Source organism: Maylandia zebra, linkage group LG9, assembly GCF_041146795.1.
Source record: "Maylandia zebra isolate NMK-2024a linkage group LG9, Mzebra_GT3a, whole genome shotgun sequence".
NCBI lineage: Eukaryota > Metazoa > Chordata > Actinopteri > Cichliformes > Cichlidae > Maylandia > Maylandia zebra.
The window spans coordinates 16,575,284-16,596,685 of record NC_135175.1 but is presented as its reverse complement, the minus strand read 5'-3'; the positions used below and the strand labels follow the sequence as shown (position 1 = coordinate 16,596,685).

General features: G+C 38.9%; 1 protein-coding gene across 3 annotated transcripts in view; it reads right to left on the bottom strand.

Moving 5' to 3' along the window:
- Positions 1-21,402, bottom strand: part of ctnnd2a (catenin (cadherin-associated protein), delta 2a) — a 265,108-nt gene that overhangs the window by 49,047 nt on the left and 194,659 nt on the right. For all 3 annotated transcript variants that reach the window (XM_076888085.1, XM_076888087.1, XM_076888086.1), the window contains exons 14-15: positions 19,590-19,803; positions 10,415-10,601 (exon numbers count right to left, since the gene is read on the bottom strand). In XM_076888085.1, the coding sequence (XP_076744200.1) occupies positions 10,415-10,601; positions 19,590-19,803 (401 nt within the window). The remainder of the gene's footprint in view (positions 1-10,414; positions 10,602-19,589; positions 19,804-21,402) is intronic.

Below are 21,402 nucleotides of genomic sequence, written 5' to 3'. Positions count from 1 at the left end.
TGCACAACAATTACATTGCAGTGAGTCACTGCAGTGCAGGCAGATTAATTATGAAGTATAATTTATGTAAATTCAGTATAATAAACTTCTATTAATAACACATACTCCATATCATTTCAGGCCTTCAGCTATACACTAACAGAAAAAAGTTACCAATGCTGACAAATAGTGTTAGAGTCACAATCGGTTTAGCATGTGTGTAGCTGTCGGTAGGTGACAACGTATGAGACAAACATCGATTTCTACTTTCTACTTCTATTTTTGACTGTGAAGGTTCTCAGTCATCCAGGCCATAGTAGTCTAAAGAGCTTTGAAAGAAAAGCGTCTGGACTCTTCAGTTCTAAGAGCAACTCCCATAGAGCCCTATGGGAGTGTCATGGACCCCCTATTGATCCTCTGTCTAATCACACAAGCCAAGGTGTGAAAAAGGTCACAATCAGCCAAGGTTTTGGGTGAACCCACTGTAAAACCTAGCCCCATCATATCATGTGATTTAGGCTACGTCCACACTAGCCTGGTTAGATTTGAAAACGGCGTTTTCTTCTGAAAACGCTTCGCGTCCACACTAGAGTTTTCAGTTGTTTTCACAGAGTTGCTCGTCCACATTGAAACGTCCGAAAATGCTTACGTTCCACTACTGCGCATGCGTGAAACGAATTTCTGTCTGCCGCTTATTTACTTTCCAGCTCTTTCAAAAGTCGCGGCAAAATGTCGAGGAAAAGCACAGAGTTTTTTAAATAGACTAACAATGAGGTGGAGTTGTTGCTGCGAGTAACACAAAAGTACAAAGTTGCAAAAGCGAGTGAGAGTTAAAGAATTTGAAGAAAAGCTATCTGGAGCTTGTACAGACTGATATTAATCTTTAATAGGGCTGTCAAAATTGAGAGCAAACAAAACAACTGCTGTATAATGCCCTCCGCTATCTTAGTTTAATTGGTCACATGACTGCATCATATGACTAATATGCGTCATCGTTTTAGAAAGTGTTTTTGCTGTCCACACTGCGACGCGAAAGCACCGTTTTCAAATGTATGCATTTTCGAGAGCGTTTTGAAAACGCTGCATTTTCCATGAGTGAAAACGCCGTCTCAGTGTGGACGGGAGGCTAAAACGGAGAGAAAACGATGCACTTTTAAACAAAAACGCATTAGTGTGGACGTAGCCTTAATGAGGTCAGAAGGCCCAGGATGTAAGTGGGGATCTCAAAACTGGATTATAGATGGCAGACAGTTGGTCGTTCACAGTGGATATAGATGTCTTCTTTCACTCCTCTTTCAAACCATCTTTCTTCTCTGTCCAAAATGTCAACATTGGCATCCTTGCAGGAGTGACCCTTGTCCTTAAGATGCAGGTGAAGAGCTGTTACAATGAAACCATTTGAATATTGGCTTCTGTGTTTCTTCACTATATGTATTTACTGGTTGTTACAAAGCAGCTCAGTTACATGATAAATCAACACATCTACATACATTCAAAGCCACCAAATCTATAGTAGTTTCACACTCAATATCTGTGTTTGGAAAATGAGCATGACAGATCAAAATAGTGCTTTTAAAACATTTACGGTTTGGTGTTCTCTTTACTATTGACTTTACTATTATTATGTGTTGACCTGCAGAGAAGAATAGGTATTTTATTCAAGAAAAGATCTGGCCAAACACATAAATTTAACAAGAGGATGTGCAACAACCCCTTTTAACCGCTGCTGTCAAGGTTTATGTTTAAACAGTTATATAGACATAGTACAAAGATGATCCACATGGCAGGTGTCCCAGCAAAAAGCCTTGGCTGTTCAAAATAGAAAAGGAAATACGTTTTGCGAATGAAGACCAGATCCACTAGAATGACTCACCCTGGTCAAAAGTTTTCTGGTCACAGTAAGAGCAGACGCACAATTTAGTGCAGACTAAATTCAAAAATCAAATACCAAATTCAGCTTTTAAGGAGACCAGGCAGCTTGTTGTCATGGATTCAGTTATGAATTCTAGATCAAATATTTAAGTAATTTAAGATAATGCAAGGCCATCTGGAAGTCTAAGTTTCACTGAAATCTAATCTTCACACAAGGAAAGCACACTTGCAAACAGACCCAGAAATGACTCTAAAAGAAAAGCTATGGAATATTTAAAGCACCTTTAATGCACCTGCACAGTTTTCCAGCCACAGCTAATCAACAAAAAAGAATGTGCTATTAAGTAAAATGACCTGTATTTGTATAGTGCTTTACTTAGTCCCTAAGGACTCCAAAGTGCTTTACACGTTCAGTCATCCACCCATTCACACACTGGTGATGGCAAGCTACATTGTACCCACAGCCACCCTGGGGCGCACTGACAGAGGCCACCGGGCCCTCTGACCACCACCAGCAGGCAACGAAATGAGACAATACCTTCGTATAGTTTGAGCTTCTTCAAGTTCATCTATCATAGTGCCATAATAAAGAGATCACTAGTCTAGGGAATGAGATCTTTCAAATATTGCACTGATGAGAAAAGGAGAAAAGAAAGGGAAAGACACAAGAACTCAATTAAAACTTCACGTTCACGGCTCCCTGCTTCCAAGAGAAGGTCAAGTCATTTTCACCCTCTTTGAATGCTAATGGGCAAACAAGCACACGATGGAAATGCCGCTTAACGGAGAACTATTCTCTGTCAAGTTGATATAAAACAACATAACAGTGAAAACACTTCACCTTGACTAATGTTTAAGCAGCAAAGACAGGCGGAAGGTGGGTGAGAAAGAGGGAGGGTGAATTATTTACTGCTTTAACACCGGCTTTAGCCTTGAATATGTCGACTTCTACAGAGATTTGCATCATGTTCTTTTATATGATGCCTCGTCATGAGTGGAAGAGACGACACTTAGCAATGCAACATGAATGTTTTATTGAGAGCTTTTATAATATTAGGTTTTTAGCCTGCATACATATATAATACAAAGGTAGATGCTTAAGCAAGCAATGATATGCGATCACACGTTTTCATAAGCCCGTCACACTCCCTCATCCTTAAGCCAGTAGCATCTAATGATGGACCCTCAACTATACAATATTTTGGCTTTGCAATTATAAATGACACATTTTTCATGATGTTCAAGAGGTCGTCAGGAAGGAAGCGCTAACTAACGATTTCCAGGAAAATAAAGCAAATGTTACTCTTCACATTTCAGTTTCTTCTGGGTACACTGCCAACATCATTCCATATTTACCTTGCCATGTTTACAGCTGTGCGCAGCTGAGTGAAAAAAGAAGCTCTTAAAGGCTAGACCATAAAAAAGAAGTTTCCCACATTTTTGTAGTTTATGAAATACTAAGATGATCAGACCAGACTGTCATTTTTATAAGTATACGGTTATCTCCTATATACTTTGCTTAATAGCATTTGTATGTCTGCTATTTAAAGGCCTTTGCACATGGATGGGTTCAAGTATGTGTGTAGTTTGTGTGTAACTCTCTGCATTTGTGTTATGTGCACATGTGCCTGTTAATCTAGTGGTAATGAAGCATGACGTATTGCACCATTCTGCAACACACCTCTTCTTAGATATAATTTAGTGAGACAACAGTGAGGTCAGAATTTCTTCAGCAGAAAAAAAGCATTTTATTAAATAATAGTTTGATAGATTAGATTTAAACCAACTTGTTTGTTTTAACCAGTTTCATAGGGACGCTGGTAACATAATATATGTACATGTGCATTACACACGGTAAAACCCTTTGCATGAGCTTCAGAAAACACTAAAGTGAAAGAAAAGGTTTTCTATTACGTGTGTGTGTGTCTGCTTAAATTTAACCAGTAATCTCTACTATTTAGTGAGTCCATTACAGGTTTACAGTTCATCCTATCTGATGTCACTCCTCATTAATTTAGCCTAACTCATTAGCCTGCATCATTAAATAATTACCTACTGAGCAAAAAGACAGAACTTGATTAAGCATCCCATTCAAACTGTTAGCTGCAGTGAAGTAACAGCGTAGTTCGTTTAGTGGCAGTGCCAAACAAGCACGACATTTGACTACTGCAGCTCAAAATATTTGGAAAAACTCATTGTTTGCTGGTTCTAGTTACGGCAACATTTCCATTAACCCTTTACAGCCGATCGGAGCGGGCACGCTCTGTTTTGCGTAACTATTTTTAAATCCCGGTAGCTCTGCAACCACGTAAGCTAGCGCAATAATTTTTTTTGCATATGAAACTGGAGGAGTTGTACTTACATCTTATGCCATCAGCTTGTCCTAGGTCACAGTGTCCTTCCACATATAGCTTTGCAAAAACTGCATAAAAATCACTTGCAGCAACAAAAACATGATATTCCAGAAACACGCTTCGCCGATCCATCAGCTGTTTGTAACACTTCCTACGTCCATCAGCGCGAACTATCACATGACCGCATGACCTGCCCGAAACCGGAAGTGACGTCATTTTGCGGAAATGTAGTTTTTTACGATCGGGACCTTATGAGCTTGTGTTTTACTTGTTATGTGTTTTAAAAAGTTATGTTTGAGTTTATGACTTTCTGTGTCGTTTCTGGGATGCTTAGGACTCATATTGCACTGCTGGAAATAGTTTATTTTGATGCATATGCTGTTATTTTGCAAATTTGCACTATAATATTTATTTTCGTTTTTCCTGCAGTATATAAAAATTGGTGTATTTCAAAAATAAAACTATGAAGACACTCAAAATAAATTTCCTGTGGTGGGAAACTAGTTTGTGTAACTTTTTTGTATTTACAGTTTTGAGGGATAAGCCTCTTAAATTTCTCTAACTAGAAATATATGTTAAAAAAACAAAAACGATTTTCAATTTTTTTGTAGTTTATTGCACTTTTTTGCAATTTATGTAATTACTATGCACCTAATGCAGACATATTATTAAACGTTGGGCTATAATGGTTGTATTGATGTATAGCAACTTGAAATGCTCCCAAAAATGGCTCCACAGCATGTAAAAATATAATATAAGCTCTGGCGAACTTGGTTCTATGGTAGGTCTTAAAGGGTTAAATGGTAAAGTTCAATCAGTTCTCTCTTCCTTCCAGTAAACAGTTTTTGTGGGGAGAATCACGCAGAGAAGTTTTGACATATTAATATGATTTCTGGGAATCAAATTTAGAAAAACAAATAAAGAAAAAAAGATTGAATATCAAAATAGTAAAAGCAGAGAAAGGCATGCATATATTTTTATTTTTTATCAAATTCCAACAAAAACAAGGGAATGAATAAACTGAAAAAGAAAACAATGAATTACGTTCATGACAGTTAATTAAAGGGGATCAAATAGAAGATGTACCAAGCACACCTAATTAACCGTAGATCCCAGATCCCAGAAATCCTTCAAAATCCAAAGAAAACTGGCGTGGGTGTGAATGTGATTGTGACTCTTTATATGTTCATAGTGACAGTCGGAGTGAAGGAGAGCGGCCGTGACAGCGGAGCACGAGTGTCTGTGTCCCATTGTAAAACCACAGTAAAACCAGAGGTCAAAATAAAGAAATGCTGTCACCACGCCCGTGTCTTGTACGTGTGTAAAGGGTCCAACTTCACAAAAACATTTAGGGTATTAGAGCAAAAGACTCGAGTATAATTAAATGTTTCTATTACAACTCAACAAGAAATATATAAGAAATTCATAAACTGTTAAGTTCCTGGTTTCTGCTGTTGGTGTCTAATAAAGGCATAAAAATACAACACATATTTCCACAGCCAACTGGGTAAAACAACTTAAAGTTAACTTATGCACACTGTTTACTGGTCGGCATGCAGTTTTTTAACACCCTGTCACACAGCTTTATCTTTAAAGCACTAGGCAGTCGATTTTCTACAAAATTAAAATACAGAATTTGAATATAATATTGCTCTAGTTTGTCAGTGTATGCATATAGCCACCATTAAAAGTGTTGATTAGCTTATATACAACGCTAAACAATTCATTATTATTTTCTGAAAAAGTAGCATCCATGTGTACGTGAGAAAAATTTCACTAACAAGCTTCCTGCTGTCTGCAGACGCTGGTTTGACAACTATTAAAATATTGCCAGTTGGACATGTTTTCCACCAATTGCACTGTTTTAAAAACACAAGGACACTTATACATTTTTAATTTGACATTGATTTTCTACTACAGGGTGCAACAGCGTACCTCGGCAAACAATCTGATAGTCACTGATCGTAACACGAATCCCTTTTCTTTTCTTTTTAGTTGTTATAAAATTGGTGCAACATTCATGGGATTTACATGGACACGAGTGAATCCGAAGACAGATGGTCTTCTAATGTTGCTCAAGGAACAAATGACTACTGAGTGACTTTGTCTCAAACAGCTGGTGTGTGGTGGCTCTGCATAAATGTCTGTCCATGTGTGTATGTGTGTCATTGAGGGCACAGGCAGCAGAGGGTTCATCACCAGATGGAACACATGCAAACAAACCTATTAATACCCATAAAATAAATATGGAAACAAACTCTTTCGTGACCACGCATTTAATTCTCGATCAACCAAAAATCAGTCCTTTCCTCTACGCAAATCTGTGGGTGTCTGAATGGAAACGAGCTGAAAGCATTCACGAATAGAACAAAAACATGCAAACGCATACAAAGGGTGTGTGTAAGGCACCAGGTAGTTGTTTTCTTTTCTTGCTTGGCTACAAACCAGCAACCTGAAGGGAGTTAAACAGTCTCTGAACGGAGGACAAGACCTTGTGTCTGGCTTGATAACACCGTAACAAGATGGAAAACAGTGCTGGGCTGTGAAGGATTTGCCAAAGTGGACAGTCTGATTGATTACAACAAGCATACTTTTTCACACACTGATTGCCAAAAGTAATAATTGCAAAAAGAGCTTTAAAATAGTGTGCAAAATTCTGGTGTAGGCGACCAAGAATCCTCTCAGCTAGTCTGATTGCACACGCGGCGTCATGCATGGAGCCAAAAACAAATATGCAGAAATGCACACATTCATGCACACCAGAAATACAGCTGTGTGTGTGTTTTTTTTCTTTATAGTGGAAACAAATTAGCATTTACATACACATACACACTTGAGCATATACTGTACATGCAACACCAATAAGTACACATAGAAATATGGACTCTCATGCGCCTACACAGCCACACAAACACACACATCAAGGAGATAATAAGAGGGGTGAGAGGTCTGAAATTGAGCTGCAGGTACACTGGGACCTGAACACTGTGGTCTTATGTCACTTTAACCCTCTGAAAAGATGGTGAGATAGAAAGCTGCCCCCGGAGAGAAGCAGAAACACCTTCACTGCTATGTGTTAGTGTCTCTCTCTTATTGTTCTCAATGTCTAAATTCTCTCAGTTCAAATTTTTCCAACTTTTTCCTTTTCTGCCCTCTCGTACTCCCTCTCCTTTAGCACCTTTTACAATTTGATCTGTAGCTTTACAATGTGGAACAGCACAGTGACAGCATCATTTGTCTTCTTCCCCCGCATCTTTAGGTACCTACACACACATGCACTCAAGTTCTATAAATGGTTTAGTGAGTTAGTGAGGAAAAATTGCTGAAAATCTACGTCATGTCATCAAAGTTTTAAGGAAATCTATCTCTATTGTGGCAAACAAACAGCTAAAAGAACAAACCAAGAACCAGAAAGGATCTGAGTCTTGTGTTGGACAAATCCAAAAACCCACACAAACATATTTCTCTGTAGAACCAAGTTCCTACAATTAACTATAGGAACAAACATAGAAAGATGTTGAAGATGAAAATGTGTTTGTCTGTGTTTTGGATGAGCTCATGTTTTAGATTCACCACTGTTTTTACTCAAACATTCCTAAATAGTCAACCGTAGGTGAATAGCGTGCTTAGCATGAAATGAAAACTCCTCAGCTCATTTGGCCTTAAAAGAAGCATTTAAAAAAGTCAATTAATACGTCTAATTTAAGTATTGCTCCCAGGATACATAGCCCATTTAGGATATAAAACTAGTCTGTGGTGCACTGTATAACTGCAAATGATACCAAAATTGACAAATATTACACAGAAGAATAACTTCATGATCACACTTAGGTATCATATAGTCTTTACCCATACAAGTACAGCTATACACACCCATATTATTTAGGTTTCCTATTAAATATATTATATATTTGTTTTTTGTACTGCAGCTGTAAGAACCTAATCGGTGGATAAAAAAGGTGGATATGCATACTAGTTAACATTAATATTAATAACATTTAGCCATGCAACATCACCTCTCTGGTGGTGAAAGTGGGCCGAGCTAGTGCTTGAGGTTGAGAGATACGGGTTAGATAAAGCTGGGGTCAACTCAATGGATAATTTGTATTCCGGAGAGCAGCCTGGCTCTTTTCCAGTCTGGAGTTGCTCCACTGTCCCCAGCGAGGAAATGGAGCAATGGTACAGAAAGTTGGAGGGTGTGTTAACAGAACACACTGAGGATTTCTGTTACTGGACATTTGTGCAATTCACACTTTGTCCATACGGAATACCATGAATATAGATGAAGTTGTTTGTAAGTGCACTTGGCTAGGCCACCCTACATCATTTTGCAATCATGTACATATGTCATAGACACGAGCCGAGTTATCAAATGACGACCATAAATGATCAGGCCTGGCATACCTATACATTTAGTGAGGCTGTACTGGAAGTGTCTGGCCCCCACTTCTTGTGGGAGATCATCAATTTGTACCTCAGTACAAACGGGAAAAAAAAGTGGCTTGAAGTGTTGAGAGTCTAAACTGCTAAGTGAGACTAGAAAAGCCATTCCAGTCCATTCCAAAGGAGGAGGGGACCTTGAGTGTGAATGGTTCCACACTTCCTTTATTGAGGTTGGTGTGTAAAGCTGTGGCAACGAGGTGGTTGGAGGATCTTTTCTAGCTTGGTTACCTAATGCATTTTTAAATACATCCAATAGCTGCAATAGTGGAAGATAACCATTTGAAATAGCTCAAGAATCTTCAAAACTGTTGGGGTGAGGGTTTAATCCACTGGTGGTTCATTGAGCACATAAATGGTAAATGGCCTGTATTTGTATAGCACTTTTACTAGTCCCCCCCTAGGGACCCCAAAGCGCTTTACACACCCAGTCATCCACCCACTCATTCATACACTGGTGGAGGCAGCTACAGTTGTAGCCACAGCTGACAGAAGCGAGGCTGCCATATCGCGCCATCGGCCAGTAGGCGGTAGGTGAAGTGTCTTGCCCAAGGACACAACGACCGAGACTGTCCGAGCCGGGGCTCGAACCGGCAACCTTCCGATTACAAGGCGAACTCCCAACTCTTGAGCCACGATCGCCCACATAGCTCAAAGAGAGCTGGCCAAGTGGAGACTTTTTTTTTCAAACATCGCAGGCCTCTGTGGGGTTGGTGTGAGAGTATGTACACAGATCAACAAATATGATCAGAAACAAATGACAAACTTTCTGTGCTAGCAGCACGCAAGTGATCAAATAGTTACACATCAAAATTTCAGTCTCATGACTAATTTTAAAGCTCAGACCAGTATTGACTTTTTTCTTTAACACGTATTCAATATGAATACATATGTGGTCCAAAATAACAAATCTTCTACAGCATTTTACAGTGTTTTACTGTACTACTTACTACGATTACCTGCAGCTCTTTTTCATCATCAGCCTGACTTTTTACTCTTTCATGCCAGATTAGCAGATCTAAGAAAAGAATTATGTGATCAAAAAATATTCACTATCATGTCTGCATGCCAGGCTCTTAACAGATGTTTAGATCAAATAGATCAGCAAGGAGCAAATTTCATGCGAGTTAACTTAATGCTTAACTCACCATATTAAATTAAGACTACAGTAACTGCTCTGACACAAGTAGAGCACAAAGTAGAGCATAAAGTGTAGGCTTTACTAACACGAGGATGGGCGTTAACGAGTACACACTGAAATATAATAGAAACCTGTTTTCTCATACTGAGATGCACATAAACACAGTAAACATGAAAGCTGTAAGTTGTCCTCCGTGATTTCAAACTGTACAAAGAAACAATTTAGAGGCACAATGCACCAAAACAAAAGTCAACACACAAAGGATCCCAGCAAGTGGAGGAGTTGTTTCTATGGTGACCAACACAAATTGGTGCAAATGTGCTTCAGTGAATGAACGTGAAAGGGAGCAACAAAAAAGAACAAAATATGCATATACTGTTTGAAGTTGTGCCTATAATCGCACAGTGGTGAAGATTAAGAAACTTTGATTTTTCTGCAAAAATATTTTCCATTTATTTGACATTTGTCAGTAGATGTATAAACACACACACACACACACCTTGAGGTGACTGTTGTGAACTGGTGCAATACAAACAAAACCGAACAGAACTGAATAAAATGATAATGTGATATATAAAAGAAAAAGAAAACAACACCTGAGACAAGATTTTAAGTGCCTGTTGCTTACCTGAGACAGCCTGTAGCATTGCGCAGCACCTGGGATGTATGGATGTGGAGCTTGCGGTCATCATGGTGATTTGGGGAGGAGTCCCAGTTAGAGTGGGGTATGATGACACTATTGGTCAGAACGGCCAAGGCATCCTGGATGATTGGCATCTTCAGTGCATCACATGATGACAGGTTCCAAAGCACACCTGCATATGAATGTGTTCAGAAAATAAGAAACATTATCCTATTTATGTTTAGACAGTTCTGTAAGTAACTTTTTCAAAGTAGCTACTATAACTATTATATCCTTAGTTTCTGTCTGCACGTTTCTGTATGTAACTGATCGGGTCAGTTACTGGCTCACCAATATTCTCAGCATTTACATTTGTTCTTTCTCAGTGCTTCTCTTTTCATTCTCCATTTTCCTCTCATTCTAATTGGCTGAGGCATGAGGGTGCCTACCGCGAGTCTCCTTAAGTCTTAGGTTTTAGTCCAGTTAAAGAGGAACTGTTCTCTGAACTTTAGACATTAGAGGTGCGTGTTAGAAACACAAATGTTAAATGCAGATGAATCAGACATAAACTACTAAACTCCCCAGTACAATGTCTGTGTGATGTCTGATTGAGCCAATCTGCCACTAAAACAGTGTTGGTAATAGTTCAGTGAATTCACAGCCGGCAGTGCATGCACCACACAGGCAGCACCGTTGCCTAAACCAAGCAGAACCCTTCTTGTAGCAAGAATGAATCTTAAGCAGACTACCTCCTGCTGTGTGCTACATGTGATTGCAAGCTTTGGATAATGTCCTGACCTAAATCTTCCACCATTATCCATATTTCATGTGTGGTACACACATTGCACCAAAATTTATTTTGTATAATCTTTTACATTGGTATGATCTAAGCAGCCTACTGTCAAAGATGCTGTTTGCTTATCATCTTCATCATCATCACCATCATAATGAAGGATTGTGGAAACTGTCATTGCCAATGTAGACTTACACTGACTAGATAATAGTACGACACTAATATATAAACCACCAAGAACGCTGATTGTTGATTTAGTTTTCTGCAAAGTTTTATCGACTAAATTACATTTACAAACTTTGTAAATAAAACCTCATACTTTCATAAATCAAATACATCTTTAGAGCTAAAAATATTTATCCAACCGTTTCATTTTCATCAAATGAAGTTTTAAGCTCTTCTATAAAAAAAACAAAACAAAAACGATTAACAATTATTTGATCTTACATACCTCATTAACTGCTGTGCTACAACTCTCTCCAAAACCTAATAAAAATGTGCTTGGTTCCATTCACTGTTCTGAAATGTACATGTGAAATACATTTGGCTACATTTTGGGAGTCAGGGCAGCAAATTACTTTAAGAAATAAAAACAGCCTAAAACTGTTTTTTAACCTTGAGCAGAATGACACTGATCTCAGACACACCTTTTCAGAGCATGCGAGGACATATTTCAGGACTGGAAATGCTAACAATAGCACCTCCCTATATTTATCAGTTTTGAGTAAGCCACCCACACTTTTATTTTTGAATCTGACTCCAACTGGCATTATTTATCACATGCTGTGTCGTACAAAACGCACACAAACTTATTGCCAAATTAATTTTACAGCAATGCATAAACATAAAGCCAGCAAACACAGCTGCATGGTCATATAAATAACCTGGCTGAAAAACAAGTTTTTATGTTTTTATGTATCCATGATATACTAAATCGCCTACAAAGATACATGGATATACAACACACACAAACACACATACACACAAATACACTTTTTTTCTTTTGCTTCCTGTCAGATGGGATACCAGATGCCTTTTCACAGACCGGTGACAGCAGTAGCCCTGTTGGTCAGCTGTGACACACTCATACCTATCAAACACACACGTGTGCTCATACACACACAGGCTACATTAGCACTGTCACATTCTAGATATGTTAGTTAGTTTCTGTGGCTTTCATTGAACTTTCTTACATAGCAAAAAACAATAAAGTAAAAATATAGGAACCAGAGTGACAGGCATAAATAAAATAAGAAAATATAGATATATCAGTAGCACTGGTGGATTAAGGAGCTGAGAGACTGCCGAGAAATTGGAACAGATTGCAACAAGAGGAGACAACCTCCTTTAAAGCTACAAGAAACTATAAAAAGCTGTGGTGCTATAGGTCATCATCTCTCGTGTATTTCGTGTCAGACTCCAGATGTTGCATGTCCCAATGACAGATGTCGTTCATTTGCACAGTTAGCAAACAATTAAAATATGGGCACAACTCACAATATGCTGCGCCCCACAGTTCATAGAAACTGTCAGTGAGCTTAAAGGTGTCCTGTTCATTCAGTAATTCTGAGTGCAAAATCCAAAGATAAAGACTGCATCTGTTTTCTTAAATGCTAGCAAGTGTGGAAAATCTCTGTAGTTAAACCTGGACCTCACTTATTATGTGTTGGGGAGCAAACAATTAATTAATAAAGCATATTTAAAATAAATATACACAATAAAATCCCAAAGTATACAAAATTTGTTCAACTTCTTTCGAGCATGAGAACTGAAACGAAAGAAGTTGCTCTAAAAAATAAATATAAAGGTACTGAAAATAAAGATAATAAAGGGCTAGAAAAATAAACTGTGATCTGCGGACAAATATGAATAAAGCCTCACTTGACTGAAACATTTGTGGAGGCAATGGATGTTAAGTAGCAGCCAGCTTTGCATTCCCCAAAGCAATGCCAGTCTTGAAGCCTTACACTATACTCTACTACATACGGTCATAATGTCAATCTCAGGGAAAGGGATTGGAAGAAAATGAGGCCAGTGAATAGACAAGGAAGGGCAGTGAGAAAGCAAATGCCAGTGTTACTTAGCCAGTGGGTTAATTCTTAATTACAAATGCATAGCTGTTAAACCCAAATAATTAATATTTAATAATTTAGACTTAATAGACCACTGCAGAAAGCAAATGATTAGATGGAATATGCATAAGACTATATATAAGTTTATACAAGAAGAAAGCTAAAAGTAGAGACGGGGAGATGTAATTGGGAATTTCAGAGAAGAGTTTGTGTGTGTGAGAGAGGGCAAGAGAGAATGAGAGGAAGCAAGCTTGAGAGGACAAGAGAAGGAGGGTGATAATAACACAATGACCTTGTATGCTGCTTGGCAGCAATCAAGAGCTTGTACTAAGGCATGTGAGTGTGAGTGTGGTAACATTTGCCTTCACTTTCACTAATCAGCCTCTTGTTTCACATCTCAACTTTCTGTCTTTCCACTTAATCCTGCTATTCACACAGGCTCTTCTCAAATCAAAGTAAAAAAAATAAAATAAGGCAATAAGCTCAAACATATGCAAGCATGCACACACTCTGTTGCCACCTCAGAGTGAAGACACACATTCAGCAAAACACTTGACTTATAAAGCTGAATGCTGTCAAACATCTTCTGTATTTCTCTCTGCTTCTTTTTCCCGCGTCGGTCTGTTTCTCATGTGGTAAGTGTTTTCAGTGTATGATTGCAATCAGGTTAAAACAGCGTTGTCTTTTATGAGCTGACAAGAAGCAGCACTCAGCAAGCCTTTCTTTATCTGCTCGGGCCAATACATCTAAACAAACACACATTGAGACACAATACATGCTCAGGAAGCGACACGTTGATTTTTGTGCAGGCGCGAATGGACAAAAACACTGATTAAAAGGAGACACGTAAAAGGATGCACTGATCAGTTTTTTTCTGGGGCAAGGACATTGTACCGGCCACTGTCCAATATTCTGCAAATTTAAGGCTGACACACACACATCGACACACCAGCAACCACACTTACACAGACTTGTCTGCTCTAGAAACATAGATATGTAATGCTTCACTAAACTCAATGTCCTTATGGGTATAACATCAAGTGACCAACAGACAGTGACATCATACTTCAAGCTTGTGTGCCTGTGAGTGCATGTGTCTGCGCTTTTTTTCTTTTCTCTTTCCTTGTCCTTATACCCCATCCCTCTCTGACTAGTTCCCTTTAGACATTTGACAGACAGTTTCCTAGGAGCCTGGTGGTTTGGGGGAGAGAGGAGATGATTGCATGAATTCATGAATAAATGAGAATGTGACTTGTAAGGGAAGAATGAGACCTGTTAGGCCTCAAGTGGTGATGTTTTATTAAACAGCCTTCATTTGTGCAGCTCACTGCGAATTAGTTAGCTGCTGGGTCACAACCTGGTGATGAGCAATGCCAGAGATGACAAATTGCATGGCTGTTGTGTCTATAAAAATCTGTGAATGAGAAAAACGGTAAATAAATAAATAAAATAACATAAAATAAAATAGTGCTTTGGGGTAACGTTTTCAGACAGCAAGCTAGCAATTGCTGACTTAACCATCGAGTCATCGAACCTTCATTTCAGCGGTAGGTTTGCTGAAGACCTTTGGCAGCACAAGGTAAAATCATGTATTGTGGGTAAACTGCCACTGCCAATACTGGAGATTTCATTACCACCAGAGAATTTCACAGTGAAAAGGCTGCATTGAAATTTCTTGAATAACAGCAGCATTTGGAGCTTGGGGATTTAGACGTTGACAACAGAAAATATTTTATGCCTTCAAGTAACAGGAAATGATGAACTGTATTTGTGAGTACAGCAGTATAATTCAACATTGTTGGGCTGTTTTTAACATAACCTTGCAACAGTGGAAAAGTCAGTCAGTCACTTCTGTACACATGCAGTTATTCTCTGCTGCATTTCTCATAGCTTTTATTCTCATTACCAAACTGACTTCTGGAAATGAGCGCTTGCGTATGTAGCGGAATATATGTTAGCATATTGTTTTCATGTTCAATGCAGTTCACAGAAACATGCATTGTGATATGCGTCATAGCTGAGAGAAGCAACCATGTGCAGTTTTTCATAGAGAGGAAGCGGATTAGATGGTGACTAATGGAAGTACTGAGAAGTACTAATTATAATAATCTGAGAAGATTTGTCCAAATGGAAACTTTTTGGATACAGCTGTCTTCAGCAGTTGCTTCTCCCCTCAGCCATTTCAGAGGAGGCAGCAACAGAAACTGTAGTCATGGTCCACTGCATTCAAGGTGAGCCCATGAGTAAGGATAGCATCTCCTATTGACATCCGAAGCCTCTGCATCGACCAGACTTTGACTGACAGGCCCAGAAGCCTTGACTTCATCCTATCTACCTCACGCTCAGACCTAGGAAGCCAATAAAGCTTGTCTAAATTTAAACTTCAGAACCAACAGAGAGATAGGGTAAATAGTTAAAGGGAAGGTTTTTCCAATCACCAAAAGTAACAAAAAAACAAAAATTTATGCCTGATTCTGAAGAGATTCTTTAATTACAAATTAGAGGGATGGATCAACATAGACGTAATAAGAAAGCAGAATTGGTACAATACTGGCATTTTTTTGAGTCTACGGGTAGCATAGGGTGACACAATCCTAGATCAATCTCTCCTAGTGACAGTCATTGTTTACTTTCAAATTATTCGGCCGTCAAGTAGAATTAAAGGTTAGACTTTGAGTAGAATAAAATTTGACACAGCAAAGCATCCGAGAGCAGAGACACTAACATGTAGTTACAGAGCATTAGCATCATTAGCTCTTCCGTAACATGTTTTAACTGCAAATTTTTCAGCACTGATCTACCGAAAGAGTTGCTATAGAGTCACACAATTTCATCTGATAGCCGCTCAACCCAAATACAGTCCAACAACATTAGTTCTGTCCAACAGCACCTGGATTATAAGTCAGTGAATATGGTCCAGATATTACAAGAGTCTCAGCATTAATCCTCCCAGTTCACCATTTTTTGACACTTTCTCTCAAAAAGGGTCACCTGCCTTTAGCCCTTCATTTTTGTTCTTTGCGCTACAGACATACTTCATTTTTATTTTACAAAATTGAGGCTGAAAACGTTTAACTACACAAGCTCTGTAACACAGCTTTTATTAAAACTGCCTTAAACTGGTAGGATTGTGTCAATGGCCAGGACAGCATAAATCACCACTTACATAATTAACTAACTGTAGTCCTTCTCTGTATTTGTGACAAACAACATCAACCTAACTGAATTACAGAATAATTATGCAACACTTCTTAGACGTGAATTACAGCAACAGCAGGGTGTTACGCGAGGCAAATTAAGACAGACTTCAAAATATGGCTGTACTGTCGTGAAAGCATTTAAAATGTGGAGTTTAATGCCAAGTACCAGAGGAAACAGACAACAGGGGAGACTCATGCATGACACTGAATCACAGACAGGGAAGGGCAAAGACAGGAAGAGTCAGGAAACGGGGGAAGCAGAGATAGAATTTCACAGTGCATGTCTGTCTGTGTGAGATGACTATTTATAAAAGTCGGAGCTCAAAACATGATGCAGTATGACTCGCAGTGAATTTTATTCACTGGTTAATCTGCTTACAGACCACAGACATTCCTTTCCCGAGCTGTTTTCTGTATCTTAGTCTCTCCAGCACGTTTATCATCCCAGACATGTATACCTTGGGATCATCAAAAAAAGAAGCCTTTTTGTAATGACATTCTTACTTCTTTATCTTGAATATAAACAAACCTTGTTTTTTAGTGCAGCAGAGATTGCCTGCCGCCACACAACCTGTTATGAGGATATCATTAACAGTGAAAAGGTTCCAGACTTCCTTCCTCCTTCTCTACCCTCCTCTAGCGAGCTGTTATCGATATCTCAGGGGTTTGTAAAAGGACAGAAAAAAACTGTGCACTTGCTTGCTAGCTGTCAGCCTTATGATCCACCAGGGCCTCTTCCCCCTCATAGAGCAGGTGACCTAGTGGGATGGATTTTTGAATGTGTGATTAAAGATGAGCTCTGTTGTGCTAAGTAACAACGGAGACAGAGGTCAAATTGAGCATGAGGGGGCCCTACTGACTTTAGTTTAGTATTCTGTGTGAATGCGCTTTATGGTTTTGCAAGGTTTTGTGTATTTTTGTGTTTGAGTGAATGGGTCTGCTTTATCTCTGAAACTGTTAAATCTACTTGTATGAGCTTGCACATGTCTCTGCTATCTCAGGACTAACCAGGTGTAACAAAGAGGCCAAATGTAGAAAAACAATGGTGAGACAAGTGCAGATACCCACAGTCCAGCTCAACATGAAACAAGTGTGGAATCACATAAAAATCCAATGCACACACCGACAAAGGGAAAGAAAAGTGCGAAGCGAGCAGACACGAGATAACAAAAGATGCGAGTGAAGGACAACAGATGAAAGAAAGGTATTGGCTCTCTCATGTTTTATCACAGGAATCGATGTACAAGTTGCTGGTGAGAGCTGCTTATAGGAAATCTTTTAGGCTGCTAACATTCAGATCCCCACTTATGACAATTCACAGTTTGAGCAGCAAGATAATGTAATGTACCTTTTGTGCAGCTGATACCAAAAATATGAGAAAATTCAAAAATAGACATGGTCCTATATAATCATGCATTACAGGACAGTATTTATAATACATATGTCGCCACATGAAGTGATCTAATCTAGTGTATTAACATAATGTATAAATCTTACTATAGTGCACTTAAACTCTGCCTGTCCATGAAATCATGAGTTCAGCAGACAAAAACAGCACACGGGTAAATCTCAGTAGTTCTGCATATTATATATTAGCATATTTTATTTCTGAAAGTGGAGAACTCAATCAAATTGTGCTGTGGCTGATGTGACTGCATCAAAAAATGTCCCTAGTTAAAGGTTTTAATTTGAATGAGGGATTGAATGTGATATGGATTTAAAAATCCTACGTCGTCTCATGCTCAAGTTATCACATTCACAAACTCGGGTGTCCATGCTGGCAGGATGACATACCCCATCAGCCTTTAACGGGTAAGAACCCCCTGTGTGGCATAGCTGCATAAGCATAATTCACAGACACTATGTTTCATCAATATTGCCAATGTCATACTGGAAAATAACTAGCTGACCACTGAAATTCCATATATCCTAGATGTTTGCTTGTGTGTAAGCACACATCTATGTGTTTCTTTTTCTTTTAAGCAGCGAGGGGTGCAGTGTTGTGTTACTATTTGCTACTCCTCTAGTAGAATATTAAATTCTCAGTGGGAGGCATATTGGAAAAAAAGATGATATCAGCTCAAATGTGTATTATCTGTGTTATTATCTAACACCTTATGTGGGTGTTTAAATTTAATCTATACATTTTTTGCCTAAACATATTTGAATGTGTATTTGCATGAACGCTTGTATGCGTGCACGTTATTAAGTTTGTGCGTGTGGGTGTATGCACTGCTGCAATGTGTGTTTCAACTACACCAGCTAGTTTGTAGTGTTCATTCCCTCAAGGTTAAAACAAGATTGATTCCTGCTACAAGTGTGGGGCTTTAAATTCCACTTTAAGCAAGAATTTGAATGCAAGGTGGGCCTATTCACCTTTTTATCATTGCAGACATGCAATAACAATTAATGCAAACAAAAAACATGCACTGCATTACATCTTACACGTCTTAATAAAATATGTCAAAAGGGACACTTGACAAAACACTCCTAAGAATAAATAACATTCACAAAGATTGTTGGCATTCTTTGCAAGAGTCATACAAGTCATGGCTGCTGAGGACAACTGTGACTGAATGTTATCATTCAAGTGGAATGTGAAATAGTTGTGCAAGTAAAGAAGATGAACAGCCTTGGTTTGGTGAATAGTAAAGTTTTCTGACAAACACTAATTCACTAAAACTTGACTGTATGAAGAACTACATTCACTAAGCCAAAACGGTTGCAGGCGCTGTCATGGCCAACCGAGACCACTTAAGTCACTAAATAAGAAGTAAAACCACAATTAGACGAACGAATGAAAGACACATACAATATCAATACCAAGAAAAGACAGAAAGAAAGTTTAATTTTTTTCCTTTTGCTGGCTGAAAGATTCTTTCCTAAAGCAGCTTTAGTGTAGGTGTGTGGTATGTAGAGCAGCTTGAAAGATCCTTGCATCCTCACATATCAAATTCTATCCACACATTCACATAAACATGGGAATTGCACACACACACACACAAACATATTCCATTAAAATCTCTCCCGAGGCCATAAACAGAGCCATGCTGGAAAATAACTGATATACTGTACATGCTAGGAGCTGAAGTAAAAAATTGTCACAGACAGCGTACCTGTGACTAGCTCTCTGATTTCCACATCTCCGGTCTTCCTCAGCAGGCGGACCAAGGCAGGAATCCCCCCGCAGTTCTTCAGGGTTACTTTGTTCTCATCATTGGCCTTGCCATACACCAGGTTTCTCAAGGCTCCGCAGGCGCTGCGATGGACCTCACTCATCCTGTGGTCCAGTAGATCAACGAGCAGCTGGATGCCTCCCTGTCTACGGATCTGAGTATCAAAGAAATCGAATCAATCAAATCTGTCGTAAATGAATAATATATATTAATAAAAATCAGCAGCAAGAAGTATTGTAGAGAATATTTTTTTCAATGCTGAAATTTTAATATCTTGTACTCCTGATGGCTGGTTATTTATCTATGCAAGTAGCTACTTCGTACACAGTGTGTATAATGTGTGTTTGTGTGCGCATGTGTGTATACAGCCTCCAGTGTCTGTCAGTCCTGCCAATCAGATTAACAGCACAATGTGGGCTAATTAAATATACTAATGACTGGGCTTTAACAAAAAATGACACTTAATTACACTCATTAGGGAAGAATAAGCTTGCTTGTGTGTGCCTGTATGTTATAGAATCTGCACGTTACCCGGCACTTTTTCTGTGTGGTTGTCCTCCCTTCTTAGGTTTTTGTTTCCTTTTATCACATTTTTTTTTTGCATATGATAATTGATATGCATGAACAGTTCACTTATGAATTGGAAAACTAACGTTAAATTTTTATCTTAATGACTAAAAGATGAAAGGCAATCATGGCAGCCTCCACAGATTCAGTGACTAGTGGTTGTTTATCCTTTTTAAGAAGGCGTGTAACACACACATTCCAAAACCATGCATCTGTTACCTTGATTTATTTTAAATGTGTATTTCAGCCACCAAAAGGCAGGCATAGCAGGGAAAAATTAAATTAATTGAACACTTCTTTAAACTGTACATGACGACTCACCTAACTGCACAGCAAATCTGTACCCAGCTACACTACTTGCCTTGTGTCTGCTACTATTTTTGCCTTGTAAATACACATAAAGAGAAACATGCTTAGCCACAGTTTGAGAAATAAACAAAGTCAATCAGTTTAGATTTATGATTATATCTCGATTCTGTGAGAGGGCGAGGCAGTCAGGACTGTTAGCCCAGTAGGGATCACAATGAGGGCACTCTGGCGTTACACATAATGCCTTCCCCCCATGGCGCGACACATATTGCTCTCTCCCTATGCTGGTGGTTTTTAAACCTCCCACATCACTTCTCCACTGCAGGGATCTTCATCAGCCTTAGGGGGCCAAAGAGCTTAAATCAGCCTGTGTTTGGTCCAGTCGACAGGGGTGTTGCGCTAATCACTAGAAACAGGCTGCTGAGATCTCCAGGAGACTAGTCGAAACAAGGATGGAGCAACTAGTGTGTGAGACAGAGAGAGAGAAAACGAGAGAGAGAGAGAGAGAGAGAGAGAGAGTGTGTCCCTCATGCCTCCACTTTTATTTAATCTCTTGAGCACTGCAACTGACAGACTTACTCAACCAGATAACTCCAGTTTTTCACAGTTAGATGCATATTCAGACTTTTTGAAACCCTTTAATATTTTTCAGCACGTTCCCCTCTAAACATGGGACATTAAATATAGAAAATACTTCATTAGTAATGCCTGCTTCAATGTGAAGCACCAGATGGATGGATTTTACTACGCAGACGAGCAATAAGACATGAATGGACTTCCAAGGCTTTTTTTTTGTTTCATTTTTTGGCTCTCGCACACTCGCACTCATACTTTTAGCGTGATTAAGTCAAAAATAGGTGTGCACACAAGCGCAAGC